The 19490-nt window shown below is 40.1% G+C and overlaps 1 protein-coding gene across 3 annotated transcripts in view; it reads left to right on the forward strand.

Moving 5' to 3' along the window:
* Positions 1-19490, forward strand: part of CLIP3 (CAP-Gly domain containing linker protein 3) — a 65444-nt gene that overhangs the window by 35414 nt on the left and 10540 nt on the right. For all 3 annotated transcript variants that reach the window (XR_005743510.1, XM_040323314.1, XM_040323315.1), the window contains 7 exons: positions 82-243; positions 1912-2030; positions 5045-5281; positions 7641-7776; positions 12104-12232; positions 12353-12487; positions 12596-12719. Coding sequence is in view for 2 of the 3 variants with exons in the window: in XM_040323314.1 (XP_040179248.1) it covers positions 82-243; positions 1912-2030; positions 5045-5281; positions 7641-7776; positions 12104-12232; positions 12353-12487; positions 12596-12719 (1042 nt within the window). In the remaining variant the exon portion in view is untranslated. The remainder of the gene's footprint in view (positions 1-81; positions 244-1911; positions 2031-5044; positions 5282-7640; positions 7777-12103; positions 12233-12352; positions 12488-12595; positions 12720-19490) is intronic.

The following is a 19490-nucleotide window of genomic DNA, read 5'->3' on the forward strand; positions in this document are numbered from 1 at the left end:
TATAAAAAGGGACAACAAAGGCCTTTGTTAAATATCACATTTTTATCTCTACTGATGTCATCGTAACTTTGCCATTTAAAGGAGACCCAACAGCTGCTGTTCGACTAACCAATCAGCTTCTTCAGCTGGGGGCTGACGTAACTCTGCGTAGCCGATGGACTAACATGAATGCCCTACACTATGCTGCCTACTTTGATGTCCCAGAACTTCTACGCATCCTTCTGAAATCATCAAAACCTAAAGGTGAGGGAATAAAGTCAGATGGGGCATCTGATTAGTGGTACAAAGGTGGGAATATGTCTCTCAAAGAAAATGTGTTAAAGCGGGAGTTCACCCGAAATTTTTTTTTTAACATTAGATTCATGCTCATTTTGTCAAGGGGAATTGGGTAGTTTTTTTTAAAAACGAAGCTGTTCTTACTGTTGTAGAGAGCGATCTTCTCCGCCGCTTCCGGGTATGGTCTTCGGGACTGGGTGTTCCTATTCGATTGACGTCACGAGTAGCCTAAAGAAGCCGAACGTCGGTGCGGCTCTATACGGCGCCTGCGCACCGACGTTCGGCTACTTTCGGAAAATCGTGACGCGATAGATGCGACCGTCGAAAGACTGTGGAAAGACTGTCAATACAAATAGGAACGCCCAGTCCCTCAGCCCATACCCGGAAGCGGCGGAGAAGATCGCTCTCTAAAACAGTAAGTACTGCTTAGATTTTAAAAAAACTACCCGATTCCCCTTGACAAAATGAGCATGAATCTAAGGTTAAAAATTAACATTTCCGGGTGAACCTCCACTTTAAAGTATAGGTAGGAGCATTGCATTAAAGCAGAACCTCACTCTCTCAATCAACACTAATTATTGTAATCCTTATGCTGTCAGCATTAGTAAATAGATAAAAAAATTGTAAATATGATCTATTTTCCTAACATTTCTTAAGTATATTCCTGGTTTGCAGGCCTAGGCAAATGATGCCATATATCCCACGTGTCTTTTAGGAGGGGGGTTCTCAGCTAAGCACACCCTCCTGTCTGCATGCCCGAGCTAAGGGCAGGTGGATTTTAGGAAGTAAATGCTAAACGAATCATCTGCCCTTACTCAAGATGGCAGCGGCCAGAAATGCTAGGGGGTGATTTCTCATGGATGGGTGAGTTTGCTTTGAATATTAAAAATTAATTAAGTACTGTTTTTTGTACTTTTTAGTTTTTTTGTTTGTGGTGCTCAGATACAGTGTAGTTCCACTGTAAATAATAATAATGTAAAAAACCCCAGTGCTACTGAGTTTTCAGCTTAGCACAGGTTTTAAATATTGTGTATAATAATAATACTAATAGATTGATTTAAAAATATGTATTCTTGTTTTTTTTTGTGGTTTATAATAAAATAATCTACATATAAATTTAAAAAAAGGCAAACCATAAACATGATGGGTCATTTTTATTATAGTTTTTCTTTCAGTTAAAACATTTTTAAATTGTTTTATATCTGTAATTTTTTTTGTATATTTTCATTTAAGAAAACAAATATAAAAATATATATATATACACACACACACAGTAGATTCTATCCGCATAGCTGAAAGCTGAATATTTGAAATACAGACTACAGTGCCATCTGCTGCCTGAGTGTAAGACTGCAGAGTTTTACCATGCAATATTTTTTATTTGCCAGGCTAAAAAAATACTATATTTTTTTTTAGTCCTGACCATAATAAATTAGGAAAGAAAGTATGCACAAATCCACTATACTTTTTTTTTGGAAAATGCCAAGACTGTGTACTTTTCTGCACAAAATGCATTAGAAAATTAGAAAATGTGAAATGTCATGAAAATGATACCTTGGTATTTAATAAATAGGTGTTTATATTTAAATACCAAATCTAATTTAATGTGGTTAATCTTTTCTCTCTCTTTCTTAGTGCTAAATTCCACCTGCAGTGATTTTAACCATGGTACCGCTTTGCACATCGCCGCCTCTAATCTTTGCCTGGGAGCTGTCAAGTGTCTGCTGGAACATGGCGGCAACCCCTCTGTCAGGGTGAGAAACATCCTCTAATATATATCTTTCATATATCTGTCAAATTGCATTGTAGTCCATAGAAACCTCATTAAATAAGATTGCAAGCCACAATGTTCAAGACAGTACTAAAAGTATCCATTTTCATTATTCATATTTTTGTGTCATCAAAGCAATGAAGTATTATTTATAATTTGCTTTGGGTTGCTGTCCTCTATACAATGCTTGAGCCTTATCAAGGCTATTACATCTTATTTTATTAAATGTAATATAAATGTAATATATTGTAATATATTGCAACTTATCTGTCCTTGGGCGAGGTGCCTGCATTCATTTGCCTTTACCAGGCCCTTTCTCTTCATTTCACTTTGTAATCTTATGAGGCCGAGAAACTCGAAGGGGAAAACACATCGTTTTGCTCGTCGAGTTCCTTGTTCGGCTGTCAGAAAACTTGTCGAGCCAAATGTTCCCATTGCCCAACGAGGAAATAGAGAACATGCTCTCTTTTTGGCTCGACGAGTTTCCCGACGGGTTTCTCGGCGAAAAGTGTACACACGACCAGGTTTATTCGGCAGAATACGTCTCCCATCGAGTTTCTTGCTGAATTCCGCCGAGAAAACCGGTCGTGTGTACGGGGCCTAACACACTTCCTATTCCTTCGTGTCTAAGCTCACTTCTCCAATGTATGTATCCATGGAGGCAGCCATGGTTGTTACAGAAGTTGGACTTCAAACATGTCTGTCTTTGTTCATCTACATTACATGGTGGATTGATGGGACTAGTAGTTTACAAAAGAGAGGTAACATTGCTTTAGCTGTCTTTTTAGCTCCCAGAAAGTGACAAGGACATTACATTTTGGCAAGATCAACAGTTGTGTCTTGTACTTGTACTAAATGTTCTTGGCCTGAAAAAAAAGGAAAACGAATGCAGCCATTTACATCTAAGGACTGACAACCTGCAATATATTGCATTTTAGTTTCTGGTTTTAGATACACTTTGAAAACCAAAAAGCAGCCCTAATATTATAAGTGCAAAAGTGCAAAAAGACAAAATAAATAACCACATATAAAGTGCAGATGTGTAACTAATAGTGCATATTATAATGTAGATTGGGCCCATACACACATAGACCCAGAAATTCAAAAAAAGGCAAAGTTCAGCAACTCAAAAGTGCAAAAACAGTCCATTACGGCGCCAGATGAATCCCTTCATAATATGTCCAAAAAGCCACATTCCCTCAAAAGGTGCAGTAAGTGCTTATGGAAAAAGTGGAATCCACCACCAGATAGCAGCAGTAGAAAGGTGCCTCTTACCAGAAAGGTTGGACCACAAATTATAATGGTCAAACTTGCATATGGTTAATTTCAAGGACTGGCATCCAGTGGAGAGACAATTGCCACTTAGCAGCATGTTGCAATATAACACTAAAGGGTAAAGATATAAACTTCCATAGAGAAGCACATTTTATATGCTCCCACCATTTATTCCAAAGTTCACGGTACTCCAAGACAGTAGCAATCCGATACAACAGGGATAAAACAGCAGGCTGATAGCTCACATAGGAAAAATGCCGCTAGCAATCGGAAGCCTGATAATGTCATAGACAGACCACGCCCTATGCGTTTCACCAGCAATGACATCTTCGGGGGACAGGTTGTATCCTGAAGACATCATTGCTGATATATACTTATCATACTTAACACACACAGAAAATGTATTTATCTCAACACTCTCCATTAACATAATGCTTAAAATAGACCTAAAAGCAAAGAGTAGTGATTGGTTAGAACCTCTGTCAAGTTATCTTGCGATTCTCTCTCCCTAACTATCCTGAACACTAGTGTCACTGGAAATGAAAGTAAGCTTAAACCCAAAATTGTGAGTTGTCACAGGTCTAGAGGGGAAGTCTAGGACCAGAGGAATTTTTGTTTCCTGGCCGGAGGGCCAGCCAATGTATTGCACATTGGTCACTTTACCTCACTCTCCCATCTTCCTTCTCCCCACTTTCCTTTTTTATTTTTCCCCGTGTTTGTTTGTTTTGTCACTTTTTTTGTTTGGTGCTTGGCACTTTATGTGTGGCGAGTAGGGTGCTGGTCCTCGGGCCTGCCTCTGAAAGTCTTGGGAGTTGGTGGACCCGGCCTTCTGGCTAAGTTCGTCGGCTCTCATGGGGTCTCCCTTCGGGGGAGCCTCACCGAGGAGGGTTCTGTTTCGGCAGTCCCTCCGAGGATGTTGGGTCCTTGTGGCTTCGGCTGCTTGGACCAAGATGGGTCCATATGGCTTCGGCTGTATGGACCACAGTAACTCTTTTCCCTGTCAGGAGCCTAACGCCCCGAGGGATCAGAGACGGGACCTCTTCGGAGGACCACTGACGTATGCACCCGTCGCAGTTTTTTGTGATTTCACTCTTTATGTGTGTGCACATTTTTCTCTGCACCGGGTGGAGTTTTTGGGTTGTGTTTTGCACGCCACAGGCTTTTCAACAGAAAAAAAATGGGGACAGTTGTTTCCAGGACACCTGTCTAGAACGGGATACCCTCACATTGTAAAGATATTGTCTGACTTCCTATTGAATGAAACAGGAAGAGCAATCTCCATAATTACTGACAGTGGTTTTAACTCTCCCCTACTCTATCCAAAATAAAAAAAATATGCTTTAGATATACTTTACGGGAATCCTGAGAAAGGAAATTCAGATTAAGCTTATGACTAAAATTGCTTACCTTCGATGAAAACAAAATGGCCCAACGGTATCAGCAGCTGAAATTATATGAAAAGCTTAACTTTTCCTTGTAAAGTCAAGCTTGGCTCCTCCCCCTCCCAAGGCTTCCAATGAATCAGTGAGGCTACCAGTCATGTTTACGACCCATCATGGAGGCTCAGGAGGTACAAGAGGGTAAAACCAAGCACAACATTTACAGGAAAATCCAAGATATTTACACTATAGAGAATTGGCTTGAATATGGCATGGACAAAAAATTCTATCTGTAATTGATAGTCTATAGAAATATGACACTTCTCTCCCTTACCCTATACAGAACAGCAAGGGCCAAGTCCCAGGAGATGTGGTTCCCGACCCCATGGATATGGGCCTAGATAAAGCCGAATCTGCCATGATTGCCAAGGAGCTGAGGCAGCTGCTTTTGGACGCGGTGCCCTTAACTTGTAACCTTCCCAAAGTTACGCTACCCAACTATGACAACATCCCTGGGAACCTGATGCTGGCATCTATAGGACTGAAGCTGGGGGACAGAGTACTGATTGATGCAGAGAAGGTAACAGCTAAACATTTTATTCTATAATCAATTTGTGCAGTTTGCTCTTAGTTCAAATGGCTGGCTAGAATGGGATAGTTTTATGAGTTGCTAAGAAAGTAGAGTATATTAGATACATGGGGCCAGATCCACATACAAATGGACAGGCGCAGCGTATCAGAGATAAGCTATGCCGCCGTATCTTACCTGGCTTTAAGTCGAATCCAGGAAGAATTTGCGCCCTAGTGTATTTATGGCGGCGGAATTCAAATCGGCGGGCAGGGGGTGTGATTCATTTAAATGAAGCGTGTCCCCGCGCCGATTGAACTGCGCATGCTCCGTTTTGAAATTTCCCGCCGTGTTTTGCGCGAAATGACGTCGCAACGACGTCATTTTTTGAACTTAGACGTGACTTACGTTCATCCCTATTCACGGACGACTTACGCAAAAAAAAAAAAACGACGGCCATACTTTAACATGGCAAGTCTATCTATACGCCGCAAAATACCAGCTTTAACTATACGCCGGAAAAAGCCGACTAGAGACGACGTAAGAGAATGCGACGGCCGCGCGTACGTTCGTGGATCGTCGGAAAAAGCTCATTTGCATACCCGACGCGGAAAACTCCACCCAGTGGACGCCGAAGTATTGCATCTGCGATCCGAAGGCGTACGAAGCCGTACATCTGTCGGATCGAACCCAGATGTGGTCGTATCTTGGTTTGAGGATTCAAACTAAAGATACGACGCGGGAAATTTGAAAGTACGCCGGCGTATCCGTAGATACGCCGGCGTACTCTCTCTCTGGATCTGGCCCACAGTATTTTTGTATTGTTAAGTAGATTTCAAATGTCATTCCACCCAATACAGATATTTAAGTTTTAAGAAACTGCTGGTTGGTTTAACTACACACTGGAATATCATATCTTTTAGAAGGTCCATGAGATCTTCCTACTTAAGATCTTTTCTTGGCACCATGTAACCATGCATCAAGCGGGTGGAGCTGGAAACTTAGATTTACATTTCAACATAACTAGTGTCTAATTATTTGTTATTGATCTCTGCAGATTAAAAAGTCAAAATTAACAATGTAGCAAATAAATACATTAAAAAACTTCACCAACGTGACAAGGACCTTTGTTTTCTTAGCCTTGCATCTCCTAAGGGCAGAAGGCTTCCTTTAGGTATTCCCAACATTCATAATTCCAAACATGGAAGTTCCTCTGCTGTCTAATTATATACTATATATACTTGATCATTTAGAAACGAATTCATGCTGGTGTGCCAACCACACTGCAAACTACAGAAAGTCTTCCTTGCCTAAAGAAGAACGCATAGCACAATACACCTGGACAAAATGAGTAGGTTTCCTGATTTTAGCAGTTGTAATATTTATTTGTTAGCATTGCCAGTTTGTGAAATGATTTTATTTGTAATCTAAAGTCTGCATTCACACCTAAATTGAGTGTCTTTGGTAATTTTTACAGGCTTTTTATTTTTTATTGTGTTTGTACAGGTGTTTTGAAGGTTTATTTATTTATTTATTTTTTTAGCCAATGGAACGCTAATGGGGCCAAAAAGTTTATAGCTCACAAAAAGCTAATGTAGTTTTGTAGTTATGCTCAGTTGAGAACAGGCAAAATTGAAAACTGGGATTTTTGATGTTGAGCGTTTGGAGCTTCAAGCCTCAACTACAAAACGCTTGGGTGTGTATGGAGCCAACTACCCTTGTTACATGGTTACTCTCTTATTCTAGCAATATGAATAGCAAAATTGTGTTAAAAAAATTAAATTTTAAGAACATTAATGGGTCAAATTGAAGTTAATTGGCAGTTTGGCTAGGAAATTGTGCCATATGTACCATTGAAACCTTGGTAGTCAAGTGCAATGATGAAAACTACTTTTTTTGGGGATATGGAAACAAGTTCCATTTCCCTGATAAGAAAGCAATTTTTGAATATAGTTAGAGCTAGATTTATCTTTATCTGTTATGTTTTATTGCTGTGGAAAAGCTCCGATTTCAAATGCTGGAACTGCTGATTGTGCTTTTTTAAAGCTGGAAAAGGCTGGTTGTGGCCATTTTAAAACCTACTTGCTAAGCAGACTCTCTCCTGTACAAAACAAACCCACTTGAGGATGTCTACCCCAAGAGACAACAAAAACAATGAGATTACACTTTAAAGTGGACCTTGCCAAAAAATGCATAAAACACAGGGCGACTATTGACTGTGAATGCAACTGTTAGATTGTACCAACGTCCCGATACTATGGAAATGGAAGCCCGGATTAATTTCCATTTCCAATGAGATTACACTGTTATTAATAGACATGATAACAAGCATATTGTTTATACTGTCTTTCTTCATGCCACTTTTTTGCAGGCTGCCACATTGCGCTTTTGTGGCACCACCGAGTTTGCCAGTGGGCAGTGGGTGGGGATCGAGCTGGACGAGCCAGAGGGAAAGAATGATGGCAGTGTGGGAGGCATTCGCTATTTTATTTGTCCCCCCAAACACGGTGAGTGATTCTTATTTTTTTTATTATTTTTATTATTATAGACATTCTTAGGTTTGGTTGGCATCTTATGAAATAATCCTTTATAAAATTATCATTGTTTTTTCTGAAAGCAACTAAAAAAATACTGAATATGTTTTAATATAAAAAAAAAATATCACAGGTAAAAAGTAAATTATACTTTCTTTTTTTTTTTCTAAATTAAAATGTTCCTAATGCACTTGCCTACTCACGGTTGTTTGCTGTCAGTGTTCATGCTGTAGGTGTCACTGTTCTCAAGGTAGATTACTTCAACCGGTAAAATGTGTAAGCATTTTTTTTCACTTTGTCAGTCAATTTGTTCTGTAAATTATTTTATATAGAGTTATAAAATCATAGCCTTATAGAGTGATTCCCACCCAAAATTGTACAGTACATGTAATATGTAACACCAATTTCAAAAAAATTGGGGCACTGTGTAAAATCTACATAAAAAGAGAATTCAATGATTTGCAAATCTCAAACCTGTATTTTATTCCCTTTTACAAAATAGAAAACATATCAAATGTTTAAATGGAGAAAATGTACCATTTTAAGAAAAAAAAATGGGTAATTATGAAATTGATTGCAGCAACATGTCTCAAAAAAGTTGAGACAGGGCAACAAAAAGATGGCAAAGTAAGTGCTAACAAGGAAGAACTGGGAGAACATTTAGCAATTAATTAGGTTAAAGTGGTTCTAAAAGATGAAGTTTTTTTCACTTAATGTATTTTATGGAACATAGGTGGTGCTGTAAATGTGGTCTGAGCTGCGCATGCCCTTCTGTTATAAAAACCCCACCTGTAAACAGTTTTCAAAAATGTAAGTTCAATGCCACTTTAAAGCTGAACTACAGAAAATGTAAAAACCGTCCCAGTGCAAGGTTGAATGCTCATTAAGGTCTTAAAGCGGAGGTTCCGCCTTTTTTTTTTTATTTTAAAAGCCAGCAGCTACAAATACGGCAGCTGCTGACTTTTAAAAAATGGACACTTACCTGTCCAGCGCGCCCGCGATGTCAGCAGCCGAGGCTGAGCAATCGCTCGGTCCTCGGCTGCTTCCGCCGTCATCCTCGGTGAGGGAATCAGGAAGTGAAGCTTTGCGGCTTCACTGCCCGCTTCCCTACTGCGCATGCGCGAGGATTGCGGTGTGCCGTCACTGGTCCCCGCTCTCTCCTGGGAACAGTGTTTCCCAGAAGACAGTGGGGGGGGGGGGGGGTGACGTGACAGGCTGGATTCCCCGCGGGGATCAGAACCCGAAAGTGGTGCAAATACCTGTCTCAGACAGGTATCTTCACCCCCCCCCCCCCCGGAAAGGTGCCAAATGTGACACCGGAGGGGGGGAGGCATCTAAAAAGCAGAGGTTCATTTTTTGTGTGAACCTCCGCCTTAAGACTTAATTGCTTCTCCACTCCTGCAGTCCCTTCCCCCATATGCCCCGGTGGTCAGATTTGACAACCATCAAGACCAATGCAAGCCACATAGCTCTGCACTGGACATGGAGACATCGAGGAAAAGTCTTCTGCCAGATCATAGAAGAGTATTATCTGTTGGGGGAATGGGGGATCGGGTAAGTAAAATTGCTTTTCCTGACCCCTAGACCTAAATGGGCAATCAACCCTTATAGTGCGGGAGCAGCCCGACTGCAAGGGAAGGATTTTACTTTTCCAGAAGTTAGTATTTAAAAATAAAAGTTTTCTAAAACTGTTATGCCGCGTACACACGATCATTTTCCGCATGAAAAAAACGTAGTTTTTCAAAAACGTCAATTAAAATGACCGTGTGTGGGCTACACATTATTTTTCAGGTTCTGAAAAACGACAAAAAAAAAATTCGAACATGCTGCAAAAATGATCGTGTTAAAACGACGTAAAAAACCTGCGCATGCTCAGAAGCAAGTTATGATACGGGAGCGCTCGTTCTGGTAAAACTACCGTTCATAATGGAGTAAGCACATCAATCACGCTGTAACAGACAGAAAAGAGCGAATCGTCTTTTACTAACACGGATTCAGCTAAAGCAGCCCAAAAGCAAATGGAACTTCCCCTTTATAGTGCCGTTGTACGTCACCGCGCTTTGCTAGATCATTTTTTTAAAACAATGGTGTGTGGGCAACGTCGTTTTAATGATGAAGTTGGGAAAACTTTGTTTTTTGGACATGCTGAAAAACAACGTTTTTTTTCATGCCGAAATTACATTCTGTCCGTGTTCATGTCGGTCGGTCGGACAATGGCAGAAAGAGGGGGAGATCACTGAACTAACCTTGCATGGTTAGTACAGTGGCTTCCAACCAGAGCTTTTATTTTTTATTTGTGTAAGCCCATGGGGGTTGCATGAAAAAAAACTGTAGTGTGTACCAGGCTATAAAATGGTATAGAACACCGGGATATAGAGGATGGGGAGGAGCGGCTTGCCACCCTAGGAAATGTTAGGAAATGGACACACCAGGAGTGCATCACAAACAAACAAAAGATTTCTCAGCACACTTATAAGCCAGCCTGCAAAACAACCAAACTGACCCTGTCTAACAGTTTACGTTAAAAACAAAAAGATTAGTTTTCACACATTTATAAATGTACGAACAAGCCGCAGTGCCCACCCCAAGGGACCTCTGTATATACTGCGGTCCTAACTCTAAATTTCCAAGTTTCATAGTATATACAGAGGTCCCTAATGCCGCGTACACACGATCGGAAATTCTGACAACAAAACCATGGATTTTTTTCCGACGGAATGTTGGCTCAAACCTGTCTTGCATACACACGGTCACACAAATGTTGTCGGAAATTACGATCGCCAAGAACACGGTCACAGACAAACACTACGATGATCCGAGAAAAATGTAGTTTAATGATTCCAAGCATGCGTAAAATTGATTCTGAGCATGCGTAGGATTTTTGTGCGTTTGAATTGCATACAGACGATCAGAATTTCCGACAAGAACTTTTGTTGTCGGAAATATTGAGGACCAGCTCTCAAACATTTGTTGTCGGAAATTACAACAGCAAATGTCCGATGGAGCCTACACACGGTTGGATTTTCCGACAACAAGCTCACATCGAACATTTGTAGTCGTAAATTCCGTCCTTGTGTGGGCACTGCAGCTTGTGCTTGGGCATAGTGTGGGCACTGCAGCTTGTGCATATATTTTCAAATGTGTGCAAACAAAACCCTCTGTTTTTAACGTAAACTGTTAGATGGTGTTTTGCAGGCTAGCTGGTAAGTGTTCTGGGAAATTTTTTTGTTTGTTTGTGATGTACATTGCCCTTCCATGTTCACCTCGCTGCAAAGGCCAGTTATAGGTTGGGGTGGTTGCCACTTTTTGCACCCCCCGGGAGCGCACGCGCAGGAGTAACACAGTGGGACGCTGTTAAAGGAGGCACTAAGCAGCGGGTACTGGCGCCAGCATTGAGGGGAGAACATGAATCAGGTCACAGGAGGAAAATGTACACAGCAAAAGGCATTACATAAGGTACTGTATATACTCGAGTATAAGCTGAGTTTTTCAGCACATTTTTTTTGTGCTGAAAATGCCCCCCTCGGCTTATACTCGAGTCACCTTTTGGCACCTAATTTCCCGGATTTGGAGACCCGGTACTGGCCGGCCGTAGGTCCCCATGACCCCAAACTTGGCACACATGTAGCTCCTCTCTTCTTCTACAAGTGTGCAAAGATTGTTGTCCGGGGGACCTACGGCCGTAGAGCACCGATTTCCATAGATTCCCATGTTAATTGGTAATTTCTCCGGTGGGGACCCGGTACCGGAACTTTGCACACATGTAGCCCCATTTTTCCTCTACAAGTGTACAAAGCTTGTTGTCTGGGGGAACTACGGCTGGGGAGCACCGATTTTTCAAAGCCAGGCACCCCTTCCATAGACTCCCATGTTAAACGTCAGTCTAGTCATGGACACAGTGAGGCATGGGCAAAGTGAGGCATGGGCAAAGTGAGGCATGGGCAAAGTGAGGCATGGGCACAGTGAGGCATGGGCACAGTGAGGCATGGGCACAGTGAGGCAAAGTGAGGCCTGCAGATGGACACCCTAGGCTTATACTCGAGTCAATACGTTTTCCCAGTTTTTTGTGGTAAAATTAGGAGCCTCGGCTTATACTCGAGTATATACGGTAAGTGTTTTCACCAGCATTAGGGTAAAAAAAAAAAGCAAGCTTGTTTCGTTGGGGAATTTAGTTATGAACAAGAAAATTTGTTTTGTATTGATATTTAATGTAACTGCAGATTTAGATGGACATTCATAACTAATTTTTCTTGATTGGTTGGCATGGTTTTCCATATCTACTTTTAATTTTTCTTTCTAGGGATATTTTCTTCTGTGTCTAAGATCAGTAAAGCCCCCGAACAACCTCCATCCTCTGTCACTTCCACACCAAAGACCCCTCGTATGGACTTTTCCAGGGTCACAGGCAAGGGAAGGAAGGAGAAAAAATGTATGTACACTTTTCATGGAAGCCTGAACCTCTTTAGGTTTAGATACAATAATTGTATGGTGGTTATAGTAAACTAGAGTTTAACGGTTCCCTGGTTGTGTTTCCTGTGGTCTCTCGCAGCAACGCAGAAGAAGTCCATCAGTGTGGGCAGTCTAGACAAAGAGGGACTGAACATCGACTTGGGGGACCAAGTTCTTGTGGCTGGACAGAAACCGGGAGTGGTACGCTTCTATGGAAAGACAGATTTTGCTCCAGGTAACATGATAAGAATATAGGAAGAATAAATGGGCTACAGCTATAGCATTTGGTATATACTGTATATTACTGAGAAAAAACACAATAATATTCTTATATCTACCACAGGATACTGGTTTGGAGTCGAGCTGGAAAAGTGTACAGGGAAACATGATGGCTCAGTATTTGGCGTTCGGTATTTTAACTGTTCCCCAAAACACGGAGTCTTTGCTCCACCCTCTAGAGTTCAGAGGTAAGATTTGGATGCAGGTTTTGGCATAGTGATAATTTATTTTGTAGTGTAACAGCAAACATTTTGTCTAACTTTCGGGAATCTCATGCCCCATACACACGATTGGCATTCCCAGCAGTAAAAAGTCAGCCGGGAATCCCGGGGGGAAAACCGAGAAGCGGCTCAGTCACTTTTCCCCTGTACACACCAGAGGTTTTCCTGTTGGGAAAACTGCGGTGAGAGCTTTGGCCCGGAATCCCGGCCGTGTGTATGCTCTACTGCAGTGTTTCCCATAGGAAAACCACCGGGAAAAAGACAGACGGGAATCGCGGCAGGAAAAAAGAGAACTGCCTCGTACACACGACCAGTTTTCCCGTCGGGAAAACTGCCATGACAGCTTTTGGCCGGGAAAACTAGCCATGTGTATGCTCCATGGCAGTTTCCCCGACTGGAAAACCGCTGGGAATTGTGGCAGGAAAAAGGAGATCATGTTCTTTTTTTTTCCTGCCGCGATTCCCGGCGGTCTTTTTCCTGGCAGTTTCCCTATGGGAAACACTGCGGTGGCCGGGAATTCTGGCCAAAGCTCTCACCGCAGGTGTGTACAGGGGGAAAGTGACCGAGCAGGTTTTCGGTTTTCCCCCCGGGATTTCCGGCTAACTTTTTACCGCCAGAAATCCCGATCGTGTGTACAGGGCAAACATGTTCTCATTTTTCTTGCCACGATTCCCGGTGGGTTTCCTGCCGGGAAAACTGCCATAGAGCATACACATGGCCAGTTTACCCTGCCAAAAGCTGTCATGGCAGTTTTCTCGACGGGAAAACTGGTCGTGTGTACGAGGCATCACTCTCAAGTATATCATCACTTAAGGTATATCACCAGTGTTATTTTTGGCAGCAAATTTCAATTTAGTTTTAGTCTTAGAACTAAAATGGCATTTTAGTTTTAGTCCCATTTTAGTCATCTCAATTGTTTTACTTTTAGTCGTATTTTAGTCGACTAAAATGTTAAGTTAGTCGACTAAAATGTTTTAGTCCAGTTTTAGTCTACAAAATGAACACTGGATATCACTTTAGCTACATAAGGGAGTAGCAGTGCAACTAACTGAACACAAAACATATCATCAGATACAGACTTCTGAAGAACACTGTGGGGTTGATTTACTAAAGGGAAAAAGTCTGTGCACATTGCAAAGTGCAAGTGCAGCTACCCCAGAGCTTAGTAAATGAGCAGAAACTGCTGACTTCCATCATCCAATCATGTGCAAGCAAAAATATAGTTCCTTGCACATGATTGGGTACTCTTTGCAAAGTGAAGCCTTACCTCATTTACTAAGCTCTGGAGCAATTGCGCTTGCAGAGGGCTACTGCACTTTGCAAAGTGCACAGTCTATTTGCCTTTAGGAAATCAACCCCTGTGTCTTCAGGCTAATAAGTGAAGGGAAATCCCCCCTTTGGGATATAGTGACAAAATTTGACAAGGGATTTCTTTATCAAAAAAGGCTTTAGAAACACTTTAAGGGGATGTACAGGGATATATATCTATTATCGTATGTGTTTTTATGAACTATATATAGAGTTTAGGCAACTATGCGTAAAATGTCTCTAGGCTTCTTTTCACCTGTTACACCAGGCTAGCCTTAGCGGCCTTCTTGAAAATAACCTGTTTTTTACAGAACTATATAGCTCAAGCTCAAATTTACACAAAAAACTTAAAGTGGTTGTAAAGACACCAGGTTTTTTTACCTTCATGCATTCTACGCAAAAAACCTTCTGTGTGAAGCAGCTCCCCTAATCCTTACCTGAGCCCCCCTCTCGATCCATTGATGTCTACGAGAGCCTTGCTTCTACGGGGACTCATCTTCTGATTGGCTTTGGCAGCAGCGGGAGCCACTGGCTCTTGCTGCTGTCAATCACATCCAGTGGGCCCATCAGGAGACAGAAGGGGTGGGGCTGAGCCACGGCACAGTGTGTGAATGGACACAGAGCCGTGGCTCGAGAACATGCCTACTTGGGTGCCCCCAGAGCAAGCTGCTCACTTGCCAGGAGCACCAGAATGGAACCTGAGAAGAGGAGAATCTGGGCTTCTCTGTGCAAAACCTTTGTACAGAGCAGGAAAGTATAACACGTTTGTTATAATAAAAAAAAAGAAATGCATAGTAACCAATCAGCTTCTAATTTAAGTTTGTTCAGTTAACCTTTGAAAATAAAATACAGAAGCTAATCAGTTACCATGTACAACTGCTTCAGATTATGTCTGCTCTAGTCATAGCAAATTTCCCTCAAAGAGTTTCAGTTGTAGAGAGACAGTCAGAAACAAACAGCTTCTGCTGTCTTATTTAAACAGTAACTTTACTTTGGTTGAGGAAAAAAAATCCCCTCGAAGTGATCTATGTACATTGCAGGGATTTTAACAAACTTTGTTGCAGATTCCTACCGTTTGTTATTCTGAAGAAACAGCTGATGGTTTGTCTGTGACCATGTGTAGAGTAAATCTGTATGGAATTGTTTTTTTAATTATTAGTCGGCTGCTGCACCTGCAAGGCTCTAATAAGGAAATTGGCAAGGTCTGCATCTTTTAGATGTGATTTCCTTTTAGGAGCACCTCACCAAAAAAGAAAGTAAAGCTACCCATTAATAATAATGAAAGCTTCATATATCCACTGCCCAAATGAGGGACCATAAAGTATTGTTCAATCTAGATGTCTGCATTCAGAAGGGTTGCTGAAAATACCTTTACATTGTCTCTGCGGTTTGCCATTTGCTATGAAACTGTTGTTGCACTGCAGCCTCCCTGGCGGTATGATTATATCAGATTTTTGAATATCAAAGCGGTACAATTGCATAGAAATTTAGCTTTTTTTTTTTCTAGGCCTGTAATTCCCATTTTAGGAATAACTCACTTAAATCTGTCCAAACAAGAGTCTAGTAGACATCCCGGGTACGATAAAGTTTGAAACACTAAATCATAAATTATAATATAATAAATAACTATAAATAATTATAAAAAATAATAATAATAATAAAACGTATTTACCCATAAATCACTATCGCTCAATTCTGCAAGTGTTCTAATTTACGATCGCTGTTTTCTAGCTGGTCTAAAACCAATTTTTGGATGCCATGGACTTTCTCAAGTTTCCAGGCAGAAAGAACAGTATATATAATATAAAAGTGCAGGCAGGGCACTGGACAAAGCATTAGGGACAAAAGGGAGGCAAAATGATTTGATACAGTAATGCAGGGGTGCCCGACCTTTTGAAGCACGAGGGCCACTTAAGCGATTTGGTAACTGGTCGCGGGCCACAATCAGCGGAGCGGGTGGATGGCAGGTCCGTGTCCGCTCTGTATAGGCAATTGGGTCGGACTGACTGTGTGTGTGAAAGGGACCCATGGCTGCTTTCACACTGATGCTCTGTGATTTACCCACACCGCGGGTGCAATGCAGTGTACCTTTGGCTTTTCTGCACTTTGCAATAGACTTCTATTATATTCTGCAGGTTTGGTGCACTTTCAGAAAGCTCACCAAACCCGCGGGTAATAACAGAAGTCTATGGCTCAGTGCAGATAACCCAGCGCACCTGCGGATCAGTTTGAAAGCAGCCCAGTAACCACTGCAGAACAGATATGCCCATATATACACTGTGATTTTAGGAATAAACTGACCTTTAATAACAGTCTTCTATTCTATTCTATCCCAGAGCAGGAGGTCGCGGGCCACATCAGAGGGCTCCCCGGGCCACTAGTTGGGCACCCCTGCAGTAATGTAATCTTACAGTGCACTGTATGTATTATGTTTTTGTACTTTTTGAATTTGCCACCGGGCTCCCCCCCATACGGCAGGGTGCTTGCAGGAAACTGAGCCCGGAACGCAGAGCATCGGGCAGAGGATCCGGTGGTGGACAGAGAGGGGGGACATCGCTGGATCCTGGGGACAAGGTAAGTTACCTGGACTAGGATTCTGCAATGCAATTCTGAGTGTGGCTCGGGGTTACCCAGGGCCGGCGCTACCACTAGGCGAAGTAAGCAGCCGCTTGGAGCGCACTACCACCTAGGGCGCAAGCGCCAGCTGCGAGTGGGACAGATCAGCAGGGGGATCGGAGCACACTGAGAGCTCCAGAGAGAGAGATGAGCTGGGCGTATCACAGCCAGCTCTGACATCTATCCCCTCCCCTTGCTGCCCACACAGCCAGTTAGAGGAGAGGAGCTGCTTTTACTCCTCCCCTCCTCTCCTTGTGTCTGCCCCGCCCACTCTCCCCGGCATACAGGGGATGTGGGCGGGAATTTTTAAGCACAGCAAACAGAAGGGAAAGATGGATGAGCGTGATATCCATCCAGTGAGTGAGTACACTGTACACTGATGTAGGGGTGGCCTTCATTCCCTTCTCCCTCTCTCTCTCTCTCTCTCTTCACCTTTCTTTCTCTCTCCCTATTATCTATCTATCTGTCAGATTATCTATCTATCTATCTATCTATCTATCTATCTATCTATCTATCTATCTATCTATCTATCTATCTATCAGATTATCTATCTATCTATCTATCAGATTATCTATCTATCTATCTATCAGATTATCTATCTATCAGATTATCTATCTATCTATCTATCTATCTATCTATCTATCTATCTATCTATCTATCTATCTATCAGATTATCTATCTATCTATCTATCTATCTATCTATCTATCTATCAGATTATCTATCTATCTATCTATCTATCTATCTATCTATCTATCTATCTATCTATCAGATTATCTATCTATCAGATTATCTATCTATCTGATTATCTATCTATCTGATTATCTATCTATCTGATTATCTATCTATCTGATTATCTATCTATCTATCTATCTATCTATCTATCTATCTATCTATCTATCTATCTATCTATCAGATTATCTATCTATCTATCAGATTATCTATCTATCTATCAGATTATCTATCTATCTGATTATCTATCTATCTATCTATCTATCTATCTATCTGATTATCTATCTATCTATCTATCTATCTATCTATCTATCTATCTGATTATCTATCTATCAGATTATCTATCTATCTGATTATCTATCTATCTGATTATCTATCTATCTGATTATCTATCTATCTGATTATCTATCTATCTGATTATCTATCTATCTATCTATCTATCTATCTATCTATCTATCTATCAGATTATCTATCTATCTATCAGATTATCTATCTATCTATCAGATTATCTATCTATCTGATTATCTATCTATCTATCTATCTATCTATCTATCTATCTATCTATCTATCTATCTGATTATCTATCTATCTGATTATCTATCTATCTATCTATCTATCTATCTATCTATCTATCTATCTATCTATCAGATTATCTATCTATCTATCTATCTATCTATCTATCTATCTATCTATCTATCTATCTATCTATCAGATTATCTATCTATCTATCTATCTATCAGATTATCTATCTATCTATCTATCTATCTATCTATCTATCTATCTATCTGATTATCTATCTATCTATCTATCTATCTATCTATCTATCTATCTATCTATCTATCAGATTATCTATCTATCTGATTATCTATCTATCTATCTATCTATCTATCTATCTATCTATCTATCAGATTATCTATCTATCTGATTATCTATCTATCTGATTATCTATCTATCTGATTATCTATCTATCTGATTATCTATCTATCTGATTATCTATCTATCTATCTATCTATCTATCTATCTATCTATCTATCTATCTATCTATCTATCTGTCAGATTATCTATCTATCTATCTATCTATCTATCAGATTATCTATCTATCTATCTATCTATCTATCTATCTATCTATCTATCATCTATCTATCTGACTATCTAGCTATCTATCTATCTATCTGTCTGTCATATTATCTATCTATCTATCTATCTATCTATCTGATTATCTATCTATCTGATTATCTATCTATCTGATTATCTATCTATCTATCTATCTATCAGATTATCTATCTATCTATCTATCTATCTATCTATCTATCTATCTATCAGATTATCTATCTATCTATCTATCTATCTATCTATCTATCTATCTATCTATCTATCTATCTATCAGATTATCTATCTATCTATCTATCTATCTATCTATCTAATTATCTATCTATCTGATTATCTATCTATCTGATTATCTATCTATCTATCTATCTATCTATCTATCTATCTATCTGATTATCTATCTATCTATCTATCTATCTATCTATCTATCTATCTATCTATCTATCAGATTATCTATCTATCTGATTATCTATCTATCTGATTATCTATCTATCTGATTATCTATCTATCTATCTATCTATCTATCTATCTATCTATCTATCTATCTGTCAGATTATCTATCTATCTATCTATCTATCTATCTATCTATCTATCTATCTATCTATCTATCTATCTATCTGATTATCTATCTATCTGATTATCTATCTATCTATCTATCTATCTATCTATCTATCTATCTGTCAGATTATCTATCTATCTATCTATCTATCTATCTATCTATCTATCTATCAGATTATCTATCTATCTATCTATCTATCTATCTATCTATCTATCTATCTATCTATCTATCTATCTATCTATCTGATTATCTATCTATCTGACTATCTAGCTATCTATCTATCTATCTGTCTGTCATATTATCTATCTATCTATCTATCTATCTATCTATCTATCTATCTATCTATCTATCTATCTGATTATCTATCTATCTGATTATCTATCTATCTATCTATCTATCTATCTATCTATCTATCTAT

Source organism: Rana temporaria, chromosome 9 (assembly GCF_905171775.1).
Source record: "Rana temporaria chromosome 9, aRanTem1.1, whole genome shotgun sequence".
Classification (NCBI taxonomy): domain Eukaryota; kingdom Metazoa; phylum Chordata; class Amphibia; order Anura; family Ranidae; genus Rana; species Rana temporaria.